This window comes from Artemia franciscana, chromosome 2 (assembly GCF_032884065.1).
Source record: "Artemia franciscana chromosome 2, ASM3288406v1, whole genome shotgun sequence".
In the NCBI taxonomy this organism is placed as follows: Eukaryota; Metazoa; Arthropoda; class Branchiopoda; order Anostraca; family Artemiidae; genus Artemia; species Artemia franciscana.
The window spans coordinates 13,958,411-13,973,272 of NC_088864.1; the positions used below are offsets into that span (position 1 = coordinate 13,958,411).

At 36.5% G+C, this 14,862-nt stretch overlaps 1 protein-coding gene across 1 annotated transcript in view; it reads left to right on the forward strand.

The window, feature by feature from the left end:
- LOC136037565 (protein expanded-like) overlaps positions 1-14,862 on the forward strand; it is a gene marked incomplete at its 5' end in the record, with an annotated part of 106,629 nt that overhangs the window by 17,716 nt on the left and 74,051 nt on the right. The window contains 2 exon segments of the mRNA XM_065720290.1: positions 6,709-6,788; positions 8,670-8,856. Coding sequence (XP_065576362.1) covers positions 6,709-6,788; positions 8,670-8,856 — 267 coding nt within the window.

The window sequence follows — 14,862 nt, forward strand, 5'->3', positions numbered from 1 at the left end:
TCGTTAGTGTTTATAACTCCCAGTCAATCAAATGATCTGACGACAATCACGTGATATTATATAATCAGTACCTGTAGCGAGTGTTTATCTTTCGGATGCATCCAAAGTTAGCAGATTTTTTTTTCTTGCAAAACAGTATGTCCCCGGTTTTTTTTTTTTTTTGCTTGTCGTTCGCCAGTTGTTTTGGCTAGTTTTATAATTAGTTTATGGTGAAAATAGTAAGTACCGTAATTCTAGCCATAAACCATCTTATGAATAGGAACTAGGGCGTATCTAGGATTTTTGTTCGAGGGGAGAATACAAAAAAACCGTAAAACGCATCAAAAATTTGTTTACATACACTTTTATTACTCTTTGCAAGTTGAAATAAAATTCGAGGAGGGCGGGGAGGGGGTCGAACATGGTACCCCTCTCCCTAGATACGGCCTTGAACAGGAATTATTCTTACTGTTATATATTACTTGTATCATAGATATGTGGGTAACGACGAAGCTTGTTTTCTATATCTATGACAGTTGATTTATATATTTGTATCTTATAAAATGGCTGCTATTCTCTCATGATTTGTAGAAATCCTGTCATCCATATTAAACCGGTCGTTGTTCATCTTTTATTTACCATTACATTTTTGTTTAAACGGAATTTATGAGATTCCTTTTAGAGTCGCTCAACCGTAAAAAAAAATGCAGCTGAAAGAGTAGAGGGAATCCATGGCAATTTTCACACAGTAGTCAGGGAGCCACACGAGAGAAATGTTGATATTTAAGGATTGAGGTGATCAGCAAGCAGCAGAAGGTTTGAGTGTGCAATCTAATGCAATCGACCATGCTGAAAACGAAAATCGGCGTTATATAGTCGACAAATGGGTGCGACATCCACATTTCTTCAAATTCCCTAAAAATCCATCTTAACTGGCAAAAATTATATTAAAATCGATAAAAAATTACAGGTTACTCCAAAATTGTTCAGTTATACCTCAGATCGAAGGTAATTAAATAAAGAATCATATTCTCTTTTCAAAACATTTTTATCTTTTGCCGTTCAATTGTAATCACAAAATTTCGACGAAAAAGTTAACACAATTTATCTCTCTTTTGGATTAATCTTGATCCATCTTGAAAATTTGCCTGACTGAGGTGTATTTTTTTTTAATGGCTTCTGTAGGAAATTTATTGTCCTACAAAATGACTGATCCAGAAATTCTCTAACTCTTCTCGTTTTTGAACTATTGACAGAAAAGCGGATTGACCGAATTTTTAGCTCGGATAAGCAGCGGCATCTATCCAGTGTGAATGCGTCAGGGTTCACCCGGCCAGATAGATTTTCCATATCATATTTTTCCAAGCATATTCTGATGTTGTCCTCAGAATGGGCGGTCTTCATATTTTAATGAACTTCATGGGTGCCATCGGTCATATAATGAAGTGCTCGGGTCTAGAAGAGGTGATTTACGAGGCTGGAATTCTGTTGGAAGGAACCGCAAAGAAAGTGATGAGTGGTAAACCGTACTATAAAGCTCTCGCTGCTCATACGTTAGTCCTCGAGGCAATATCCATTCTGTACTGGGAAGCTTTCGAAGATTTTTGCGCAGAATCAGACGATTCATCGTGCATCACTATCTTTGAAGAAATGGGAGATTTACTGCAAAACTTGAAGATCTCAAGAGAGGGTGATGAAAACTTGAACTGTCTAAAGGAAAAACTTACCGCATTGTCCCCGTGGTTAGAAAGGTTCGAGACTTCTCGTGCACGCTCAAAAACCCACAAGTTCTGGAAGCAGTACAAAGAAATGGTACTGGTTTTGTGGCAGTTTTTGTACAGTGAAAGATCTGGTGACTGGGATGGCCATCTTGAAGGAGCTAGCAAAATGCTTCCTTATTTAGTTGCATGTGGTCACTATAAGTATGGCACTTGCTTGATTGAGTACCTGGCTGAGATGCAGGGCTTACCTCAAGAAGTAGATCGGGCATTCCACAATGGACTGTTCAATGTGAAGAGGAGGAATGCAAAATTCAACTGCATATCCCCAGACCATGCTGTAGAATCTACCATTAATTTAGATTCAAAAACGGAAGGTGGAATGACGGGTATTACCATGAATGAGTTGTCACTGGTGAAGTGGACTTTAACTCTTCCGTTCTGTGCCTCAGTCTCGTCTACATTCACTGAGATGCTACGCATTGTTCCCCAGACTGAGTTTGACTCCTCTCACCACGAAGATCACCCTTTCTTCGTTCTGCGGCAACACATGGCTGTTGATAAAGTGAAGTCTGTTCTGGAAGCCAGGCTCAATCCCTTTCGATCCACTGACGAAGATATGCTGAATATTTATACGCTTGAGACAGTTAATAGTGAGATAGCTGACAGTCTCCTCAGTGTGCGATCTGTTGGAAGCAGAGCGGTTGATCGCTACTTGGACGGTGAAAAAGGTGCCTTTAGCAAAGTAAAGGTCATGAATAATGAGAAGGCGAAACAGAAAAAAGCAACCAATACTTCTAGTGCTGTAAATAGCCTTACCAATGTTGAACTTCAAACTGTCAAAAGGGTATTGGTGAGTGTTGACTTTACAGGCGAAAGAGGACTTCACCATCTAAAGAATTTGCTTTCCCATGAGCTTCTTCCATATGCACCTTCTATATTCCAGAGAAGTGCCATATCTGGAATGGTTGTGCTTCGGACAGGAACAAAGTCAGCTCTTCTGGAGTATTTGAAAACAAAAATCAGCTTGAGCGAGTGGCCCGTTAACCTCGAGATTAGCAGTGAGTCGACTCACTCAAGGGTGGTAGACTTGATGCCCTACCTCAGAAGCCATCCACCAAATCCATCGGAAACCGTTGAGAGCTATGGAAAACGGACATTTTCTGCGCTTGTGTCTTTCAACAGCAACGTTAAGGAGCTGCACGTCCTTGCAGATAGATATGATGGGATTTTTGGATATTCCGACGAAGAAGGCAAGGTGATCTGCCTAAAGGACTGCGGTGGTTGCCATGAGCAGTGAGGATGTCCAAACAGGTCTCCGGTAGCTCTAGGTAGACACTCAAACTTAGATGACTGGAACTCGTTGCTCTCAAATTCCAAGACAAATGCAAGACTGATTGAGCTTCTATTCGGTGAGTTTGAAAACTCAGCTCACCTGCTGCAAGCAGGGTTCACTGTGTACCTCTCAGGAGGCTTTCGAGACCGGATGAGAGTGGTGATGCTCAACAGAAGTGGAAATGCTGATACAAACTTTGAAGAGCGTTTGAGCTGTACCCATGAAGAGGCCGATACAAGAGTTGTGTTACACATGTTGGACTGTTTGGAGAGGGGTTTCGATGTCGTTTTGGTCGATGCGAATGACACAGACATAGTTTTCGTCTTGCTATATCACTACAAGTTATTCCTTGGGAACCACCCAAATTGTGAAAAGCGGAAAGTTTATGTCAGGTTCCACAGCTATTCAGTGCCTATACATCGGCTTTGCAGCAATTTACCGAACGATTTTGTTCACTCCATCTGACTTCTTCATACGCTTTCAGGGTGTGATACCGTGGGTTTCATGTTTTCTAAAGGAAAACGAGTGGTGGCCAAGGCTGTCGAGAAATGGGGATTGGAGAAACCGATTGCTTTGCTTGTCCAAGAGATACAGAAGTCAAAGCTCGGCCCTGCGGTTCTAGAAAAATTCAGTGTGATTTGCAAAAAGGTCGTTGTTGCCTCATACGGAAAAGACCCAGACCACTTTACCTCTCTTAATGAATTAAGAGTGCATTTGTACCCTCGAAAGCGGGAGCTTAAGTATTTGCCACCATCTGACGCTGCCTTTGAGTGTCATGCTAAGCGCGTGTACCTGCAGTTGGACATTTTTTTGCAAGCAAATCGAGCAAAGCCACAGTTTCTGGATCCCCTGCAATTTGGCTGGATGTTTCAAGACGGTGGGGTTAGGCCAGTTGTGTCTACCCTTCAGGTATTTCCAGAAGGTGTGGTCTCCTAGTACTGCTCGTGCAAGCGCTATACAAAAAAATGTTCATGTGCTGGAAATAGACCTTGCGATTTACTTTGTGGCTGTGGTGGGGAGTGTTTTATGGACGAGTTTGATATGCTTGATGGATAATTTGATATGCTGAGCTACTTTTTAACTTTTGTAGTAACAAGTGCCGTTCACGAAATCCGTAGCAGGTGTTAGTATAGTAATCTTTTTTTTGTTTATTCAAGCTTATTGAATAATAATCTTGTCAAGTTTACTAATAATTCTGATTAGGAATGAAAGAGAGTTGTAATCAAGGTCATTGTTGAGTATAGTGGCAATCTTCCTGTCTGACATAATAAAACTATCCGCTACCAGCTGAATCTAGGCGTGAAATCTTTTCCAGCGCGAATAAAAAAAAATTAAAATTGCAAGTTTCAAGGTCATTCGCGATGGTCCCTACTGTACTCGTCACTTCTGGCATCAGTTACGAAAGATTTGGCGATCATTGTGGAAATTTTTCCGAAACGTGATTTAATAGTAAAAAAAAAACGCGAAATTTTCAATTTTCGGGGTCAAGCACCCCCCGGCCGAGTATATAACGCCCATTTTCGTGATCAGCGCTATCGATTACCCCATATTCCGTTGTCAAACCTTCTGCTGCTCACTGATCACCTACCCGACACCTTTTCGTTGAGTGGCTCCCTGACTACAGGTTGGATAAACCTGACGTAATATTCAGGATTCTCCTTGTTGGAAGACGACCATCAAAAATTAGTATTTTCTCGTCTTCTGAAGTAATCGAACAATTCTTAAGCTTTTATTCTTTTAGAATTTGTTGGAACATGTGAAATACACTTAGAACAGTTTCTAGGGTTGGTGGCGCTCGGGGAAAAACTAATTATAGTACCCCCCCCCTCCTGACTCAAATATAGGAAAAAAACGGCCCTCCTTAACGCCCTGCTCTTTACGCTAAAGTTTGACTCTTTCTTACACCTCTACTTTTTAAAATAATAAGAAAAAACTAGCGCAAAGAGCGGGGAGTTGAGGAGGGGACAGTCCCTTTCATATACGGTACAATTTCTGCTCGTTTTGAGTTTTAATGTCGCTTCTTACTTTCAGTTAAAGAACTTGTTTTTTTAAATTTAATACATACATGAAATGGACTTACAAAAAGTAAAGAACAATTAAATTGGAAACAATAAACAAGAGCAAACTCACAAAAAAAACAATCAAGCTATAGAACACAATTAAGATATACAGTTAGGTGTAAAGTCAACAATATTTTTTCGACGCTTACGGAACTTGTCCACAGGCTGGTCCACTTTTGAAGAAATATCAACGATGCCCATATCTACTCAAAATGTACCGGTTGCGAGTCTAAAGCGGCAACTGCGTTGCAAAGACGGAAGAATAGACATCTAATTTTCTTCCACTCAGATATTGTGAAAAATCACCACAAAGTGACCTGGAAGAAGACATATGGGGCGAAAAAAGCGTTGTAAAGTCTGCCCAGGGTTATTTTGTGGCCTTTAACACGAGCAAGCAGCCCGTACGATTTTTTAAGCTTTTCTTTCTACGCTGAGATAGCAAGTGTTTTAGTAGTTGAAACATTTGATCCAAACGAGAGACCTAAATAATTCAGAGAAGACGATGCAGAAATAGTTTCTGAACCAACATTAATAGTAACGGGAGATTGTTGAGACAAACCATAGACGAGAAGCTCAGTTTTAAGAGGCGACTCGAAGCTGAATCTCATTGAGACAAGAGCATACCGTATTAACTGTATTTTAGAAAACTTGATGATCATCTGATAGTAGAAGGATATCGTCTGCGTAAGAGAGGTGGCTGAAACCAATATGGGGCTCAATTAGAAATGTATAAATATTTTTAGTAACGGTTCGGATGGCATTATTGAAAAGAGCTGGACTAAGTTCAGAGCCTTGTTTGACACCTTTTCGAATAGTGATGGGTTTGCTCAGCTGAATACCCAGCCGCGCCCGTATGGACGCATTACTATATCAGTCCATAAGAGACATCAGAGAAAAGGGTTTATTCCACTACTCAATAGAAAAGGATTAGCACGTGAATGGGTAATGGAATCAAACGCCTTTGTAATGTAGATTGTACAAACGTACAGGTTCTTTTTCAGCATCCTATAGCGGTCTAAAATCGCCAAAAATTGCGTGTGCGTTTTGCACGCCCAAGCCTTCCCGAAATCAAAACTGATTGTACCCATGGTCGCACCATGTGTTTATTTCTTGAAAGATCATCTTTTCAAAAATCTTACCAATTGTAGAGCAGATAGTAATTGGTCAGTACGATTCACAAACCTTTGGGTTTTTGCCCTTCTTCAAGACACAGGTAACAAGACCTTCCGAAAGAGCAGTTGGAACATATTGCTGAGAAATACAAGCCTGAAATAATGCGACAAATGCTGCATAAGAAGTGGGGTAGCGGATAGGTGGTGCTCACACAAGTCTATCACCCGAGTAGTATCCCCCCCAAAGAACAAAAACAACACTTTTGTCCATTGTATATCAAACAATGTAATAGGCAGTAATTAGACTCACTCCATATTAAGTTTATATCGGCATCTTCTTGACTGGCCTGCTGAAAAGAAAAAAAAATCCAAGAAGTTTTACTCTTGAGGATTAATAATCTGAGTTAGCATCTTAGTTTCTGTACAATTTTTATCCCAGTTTTACACTTAGAAGGCTTTCCAACAGTTTTGGATAGAATAATCTTTTCTTATTTGATTTCTAGGGTTTGGATGCTCATGGAAATCCCCTTCTGACGTTCCACTTCAGAGTTCAGTATTATGTTGACAATCCACTATTTTTCCGGTAAGATATAAACTAAATTACTTATCAATTAATAGTCATTGATTATTAACTTGACTGTGGCAATTCAAAAGACTGCATGTGAAGCTTTCTGTTACATTTATAGTTATAACTCACCCTATTAAATGAGACGTGATCAATTCATTGGTCGAATCTGCGGTTCTGTATCTCAGTCTTTTCTCAAAATAGTAAAAAAAATTATATTTTCTCAAAATGTATTATATCTTCTTGTCTCAATGAAAGAATAGTTCGAATTTCGAGCTTTTGAGGTCATAATTATCTTTATCTCGTAATTATCTAGTCCATATAAAAGCCCTTCTTGTACAATTTTTTTTCAATAACAATCGAACGACGCAACACTTTCTTTCGGTCTTTTCACTCCTATAAGATTTTGTTTTTGTAACAACTACCTCGTGAATTACTGCAACTGAACTGTCTTTGCACCGAGGGGTCAATTCTCTCTTATAAATCGTGTAAGCCAGGTTGCGCGTGCCAAGCGTCGCGGAACTGTACCAGGTATTTTTGGGGAGTGAGCCTAGCGTTATTGGGGACTGTGCCAAGCGTTGTTGGGGACTGTGCCAAGTGCGGCGGAACTTTTGGCGCACGTGACGTTCCAAGATGTGCACCAGGTGGTAGGAAATCAGCGCTCCGTCTTGTGCACCCATTCAGTGCTTGTGTAATATCTCCCTCACGCTCAATATAGCTTTTTATAATTAATTGTAATGATTTATTTGAATAAGTGCAGTTTTTTTGCTCTATTGAATGTCTTTGGACAGCAAAATTAATTTTACGCAAGTAATTTGAAAATTCTTAAAATAAGGTCAAAGTCTAGCTGTCTAACTTTCCCTCTCTATACGCCTATGCTGGTTCTATTATATAAAAATTGTTCTAATATAAATGAAAATTTATTATTTAAATATAATATTTTATTTTTGATAAAACAAAATATTTTATCATATAATATATTAAAAGATTCTAAGAGGAAGATTCTAGATAAATCTGCCAAGAATTTTTTTTATCTAGAAAAGTACAAATTGCAGCTTATTGAGCCGTGACGCATAATAAGCAAATAATTAATCTTATTGGTTTCAATAAGCTCTAGTGAGCGCAATTCAATAAATGTTATTGCCTATTGAAGCCAAAAATGACACAAATTAATTGCAACAACCTTATTGAACGCGGGGCTAATCTGTTTAAAAATAGAAATGAGTAAAAAATTTGTTGCAAGAAGACAAAGGAGAATCACTTACAGAGTTGCGCATTCTCATAGAAACCAAACTTAGTGAAATAGTTACTTGTCGTTTAAACCAAACTGAATAAAAATATTTGTTAGAAGTAAAATTTTACGTTAACAATTTTGACTGAGACATATTGGGTCTTTTTTGTGTGGAGTTGTGAATTTCTAGTTCACATTTTGATTAAAAAATAATTTTTAGGTAAGAATTGAAAAATAAAAAAAATTGAGTATATATTTGAAACAGACATGTGCAGGAATTTATTTGCGAGGGAATGCAAATTTGAAAACTACAAAAAAAGAAAACATACGAGAAGGCCCAAATTCTTGCGTGAAAAAAATTGTAAAACGTAAAAATTTCAAGAGGACCTCGTATGTTGAAATGCTGTATGTCTATCGGGTTCTGGACAAGGTTGGCAAATCCTGCTAGCCGGCTTGCTAGGTCTTTATACAAAAGATCTAGGGGGAGAATGTTTCAATATATGCGACCTCTTTACTTGAGAAAAGCACTGGAAAAAAAATCTAGAACTTGGAGAAAATTCTGCTAGCTTCTCAAAACTTTAAGAGGATTTTTCTGAACGCTCTTATCATTGAAAACGCACCACATGTTTGTTATAACTAAATATAGAATATTGTTTTTCTTTGCACAGGGATCGTGTTACACGTTTGCATTTCTATCTTCAACTGAGGGAGAACGTTGTTCACTACAGTCAACCTTGTGGGGAAGAGACATTTCTATTGCTCGCCGCTTTAGCCCTTCAAGCAGATGTTGCTGATTATAGTGAGGAAAAACACCGTGGGCAATACTTTGATTTAAATTGCTACTTACCCAACTGGGTAAGTCCTGTTCAAGTTTATTTTATTCCTCTTAATTATAATTCATTAAAAAGATGTATTACATACAAGCGGACACAGAGAGGGTATTTATGTCAATCCTCTTTTGAAATCTCAATATTTTTATGATTGTCTTATATTTATTATGCTTTTCATATGCCATCTGTTTATGCGCTTTTCCAAATTTATGTGCCCCCAAAACATTTTGGCCCTCTATACTTCCAAGAATTGGGTTCCCTGGGTCAAGTTGGATTTTAAGAAAGATATTTATTATTCCATAGCCGATGTATTTTCTTTGTGAGCATTACTGAGCTTAACCGGAATTTGTCTTGTTTGCTCACTGGCTCAACTGTATGGAATGTATTTAAGGACATTTAAGTATTAATTTAGTCAAATTTCTTTCAAAACGTTCTATAGTGTTTGATAATCAAACTATATTTTTTATTCATATTTTCAGGGAATGCTCTTGTGCACACAAAGATTTAACCAGTTTACCGCGTAAAAATTCAACAAAATTTTTAAGGTCGGTTTAATTAAAATGGACTTTTGGGAATGCCGCTTTCGAATTGTGGAATATGCATCAAATTTAAATTAAATTTACCATTGTTTTACAGATTTACATTACTATTTTTTTTTACCGGAGAGCGAGGCCGTATCCAAGAGATACCGAGCTTGCCCCCCCCCCCGAAATGTTGGGTTCGACTCGTAGAAACGTAATGAATATAAACACATTTTTGACAGGTTTTTTTGCTCCCCCCCCCCGAACAAAAATCCTGGATACGTCCTTGCCGGAGAGGAATCCCATCACTTTCTAGATCATTTAATAGCTGATTATGGGTTTCCGGTAAATAACAATTATAAGTGAATTACCCAGTTACCCACGGTGAAACTTTTTGAGGATCCGGATGAGTATCCATCATATTCAGCTTCTATGGAAGGTCTGCGACCGCTGGATGGTAAATCAAGCAGATCAAGAGCTATCCTGTGTTTAAATTGCATGCCTATTGTTGCTGTTGGTTCGGCTTGAATTGTTCTGCCCGCGTGTGGTATATGCATCGCTAAATGGCTTTTGTATGTTTTAAAACCTAAAAAAAAAAATAACTGTTGAAATTTTCTTTAGGAAATTGAGCATATTTTGAAGCAGGGCGATTGGGTAGGGAATTCAGTCCTAAGAACGTCGGTGGAAAATCAAGTGGAAAAGAAAAAAGTTAAAATGTATATAATGTGCTAGTCTTTGGGCACGAAACTCCTTGGGGAAAAGCTCTGGGGGCAGTTTTGAAAGGTAAAAGGTATACAAATCTCGCTATCATCTGTAAAGGCTCTTTTTTGGGTCTTCTGATACTAAAGAGCATGAGAAATTTATAAAACAAGAGCCTTTGGGGCTTTAAAGTAGGTTTAAAGGGAATTTAAAACCACTAGTACCTCTAACTGTGCTGAATCACCTTTCAGAAAGAGTAGTGCCAATTCTCGAAAATTTTGAGGGGGGGGGGAAATCGTTTTTAAAATATCTTGGGGGTGGTTTTGAGGTTTTTCTCATCTTCAATGAAATATAAAAAATGAAAAGAAATTTTGAATCAGGATATCAAAAAACGGTATTGTTCAAAATCTGGGGCGGGGCAAAAATATCTAAGAGGCACCCGCGCAATCTAATGTGGGTGTTTCATTTTTGTTATTTTAATCCAATTCAAATTTTTACAAAAGCAACCATATTCTTTTTTATTTATTATGTATTGATTCTAAAATAGTTAAGAGTAGATTGAAATGCTTAACATAGGCTAGATATATACATATATATATATACACATATATACATACATATATATGTATATATATATATATATATATATATATATATATATATATATATATATATATATATATATATATATATATATACATATATACATACATATATATATATATATATATATATATATATATATATATATATATATATATATATATATATATATATATATATATATATATATATATATATATATATATATATATATATATATATATATATATATATATATATATATATATATATATATATATATATATATATATATATATATATATATATATATCTTATTTGATTTTATATAACGGGCTTCAGTCATATGTCTTTTTCTGTCATATATGTTGTTTATTTAGTAGCGGAAAAACTTCTTGGGGACTTTTTTCCTCCTCTTCTCTATTCTGTCTTTACGCGTCTGCACGCGCCTCATCAAAGCGTAATTTGATACAACCAAGTGTATTCCCATACAATTTATGAAAAAAAAACTCATCTACATAATAATTTGTAGGATCTACCGGCAAAAAAGCTTCGCCGTTTATTATTACGGGTGAAGAAACCCTAATTTTTTCATCTTTTGGCTGGGTTCCTTTTTGCATAGCTTGTTTGATGGATTACGGTTGGTCGCAATGAAAGGTGCATATAATTTTTTCATGAGGATTGAAGTCCCCTTTTTAAATATTTTAAAGTTTTAGGGTCAAACCAAATGACTGAATTTGTACTTTTAAGGATATTCTGTAAAACAAGGATTAGTGTCAAGAAATGATAACAACTTTTCACTATTGACAATCTGACCAAGATATGTTAAAATGGGATTAAGAACAGGGACGCACACAGTGAAGGGAAGGGGCTCAGATACCACGGTCGACTCAGAAATCCAAAATTTCTCGAATTTCTGGGCACTTCATATTCAAAAGACAAAATCGCAAAGAAAAGAAGAACGAGGACAATTAACAGCCAATGAAAAAATTGAAAATTATGCAAATATTTTGGTCAAAACCTCCGCTTGACCGTCCTCAGTGCAGAATAAACTGATAAACACATTACAGTTTTGTTTTTTGTTTTAAGGTTCTTTTTTATATTTTTATCTGCTTATTATGTACTGAGCATGGTCAAGCGGAGGTCTTGACCGAAATATTTGCATGGTTTTAAATATTTTCACTGGCTGTTAATTGTCCTCGTTCTTCTTTTCCTTGCGATTTTGTGTTTTGTCATGATTAGCCAGTGTGGTCTCGCCAGGGGGGCGGGGGGATTTGCTCCCTCTATATCTTGAGAAGCACTTTTTTTTTGGGTACTTTTATCGAAAAGTGCCATTTCTTGGTATTTTTAGTGACAAAATTTGAGAATAAAATAATCCCCCATCCCTCTAGATTTGAAAAATATATTAGTGAATTGACGCCACTGTATGTGCCTGGTTAGGATCAATATTAATAAATAAGCTGTGCTTCTTCATTTTTAGTTTCCGCGGCTGTTTTTAAAGGACACAGTCAAATTGACCTATGAATGTTTGATACAGTTTTGTGCTAAGCTTAAAATGATTATACCTTTTTTTATATTTATTCGTCTTGTATATGCATGTCTAGGATTCAGTCAGCTTTAATTTTGAAAAATCAAGCCATACGTCAGTCTAAAACCACATCAAAATAACATTGATCCAAAGCGATAAAGTCTACATTTTGGCTTCTAATATTTTAGCCCCAAAATTTAGTTGCATTTTAAGTTTCTGCTTTCTCAGGGGTATTCTGAAAAATAAGGATCAATGGTCCAGAACGAAAAAAAAGGTCGCTGAATAATAAGGAAACTTCAAGAAATCAATTTTACTAATCAACATTAGTCATGAATAGTAAAGTCATATTTTGCTTTAAAATGAAAATTACCAACGAAGCAATAAGTATCTTAAGTGGGGGAGGGGGGTGTTAACAGGCTTCGTTAAAAAACTGGCTATCAAAAGTGATGAGAGGGGTGCTGATATGCTCCTTTTTGTATTTGGATGGTATATGAGTCGTTTGGGGAGTCAATCGAACTTGTTATTCCTTCAAATTGGGGAAGGGAGTTCAGAATTCCTCCATGGTAATGGTCCAAAGTTCTTAAAAAAAAAAAAAAAATATTGACAAAAAATGCGCTTTCGTGTTTCAACCACTCTCCTTCCCCTCCTCCTTTCCCCTGGGAAAACTATGACGGTAGAGTAAAGCATAGGTGCCTTAACCGTAGATATCGACCCTTCATTAAATATTATTTTAATTGACACTTATATATCATTAAATAAAAAAACTATTATTTTAACTGAAAGTAAGGAGCGAAATTAAAACTTTAAACGAACAGAAATTACTCCTTATATGAAAGGGGCTTTTCTTCTTCAGCGCCCCGCTCTTTTCGCTAAAGTTTGACTCTTTCTCTTAACTCTACTTTTTAAAACAGTAAAAACTTTAGCGTAAAGAGCGGTATGTTGAGGAGGAAAAGCCCCTTTCATTTACGGAGTGATTTCTGTAGGTTTCAAGTTTTAATGTCGCTCCTTACTTTCAGTAAAAAAACTTGTTTTTTTTCTATTGAATTTCTGAACGTTTTTGAATTAATACATGTTTTGATTTTGGCTCTCCGCACATAAATAATAAAAAAAAAATTAGCATATTAATTTTTTTTGGCTAAATGGCTTTCTAAATAGTTTTAATCGGAAGATTTTGAGAAAAAAGGAGCGGAGAGGAGGCCTAGTTACCCTCCAATTTTTCGATACTTAAAAAGTCAAATAGAGCTTTTAATTTTTTATGAGCGTTTTCATTAGTAAAAAATATACGGAACTTACGAATTAACTTACGCAACGAACTTCTATATTCGTATATTTTTATTACGTATATTAGGAGGTTCAATACCTCGCTCTTTACACTAAAGCTTAAATTTTGTTGAAATTACTAAAATAGAAACTTTGAAATTACTAAAATACTTTAGCGTAAAGAGCGAGGGATTACGAGGAGGTGAACCCCTCATATGCGTAATGCTTTCTGTTCGCTTTAAGTTTTAATGCTACTCCTTACTTTCAGTTGAAAAAACTTGTCATATTTATTTTTTCATTGTTTTTTCAATAATGCTAGAAAATCCGACGCCCCCTTTATTGAAATTCTTTTCCCCCATGACAAATTCCTCCATGGAAAGATCCTTCCACTTAACCCTCCTCCCTTAACTTCTCCCCCCCTTCCCAAACCAAAAAAATCCCCCCTGAAAATGTTTGTACACTTCCCAATGGCCATTACTATATATAAACACTGGTCAAAGTTTGGAACTTACAGCCCCTCTCTTGGGGACTGTGGGGGAGTAAATCGTCCCCAAAGACATAGTTATTAGCTTTTCCGATTATGGTGAATAAAATGGCTATCTCAGAATTTTGATCTGGTGACTTTGGGGGAAAGTGAACGTGGGAGGGGGCCTAGGTGCCTTCCAGTTTTATCGATCACTCATAAAGGGCACTATAACTTTTAATTCCCGTTAGAATGAGCCCTTTTGCAACATCCTAGGACCACTGGGTCGATACGATCACCTCTGGGAAAAAGAAAAAAAAAAGAAAAAAAAAGAAGAAAAAAAAACAAAAAAACAAACAAATAAACTCGCACCCGTGATCGGTCTCCTGGCAAAAAATACGAATATCCACATTTTTATAGGTAGAAGCTTGAAACTTCTACAGAGGGGTTCTCTGATACACTGAGTGCGATGGTGTGACTTTCGTTAAGATTCTATGACTTTTAGGGTGTGTTTCCTCCTATTTTCTAAAATAAGACAAATTTTCTCAGGCTCGTAACTTTGATGGGCAAGACTAAACTTGATGAACCTTATATATTTAAGATCAACATTAAAATGTGATTCTTTTGATGTAATTATTGGTATCAAAATTTCATTTTTTAGAGTTTCGGTTACTATTGAGCCGGGTCACTCCTTACTATAGTTCGTTACCACGAACTGTTTGATCAGTATAAAGTATAATGTGCAGTTTTATTTTTAGTTATTATTTCAAAGGAATGCATATTGTATTTTGATCTGTTATTTATTCTTCTAATGTAACCGTTAATTGGCATTTCGACAAGATTGTGGTGAAAGATAACAAGATTATCTTATAATAGTAATTAAATAAAAAAAACAAGTTTTTTTTAACTGAAAGTAAGGAGCGGCATTAAAACTTAAAAGGGACAGAAATTACTTCGTATATGAAAGAGGCTGCTTCC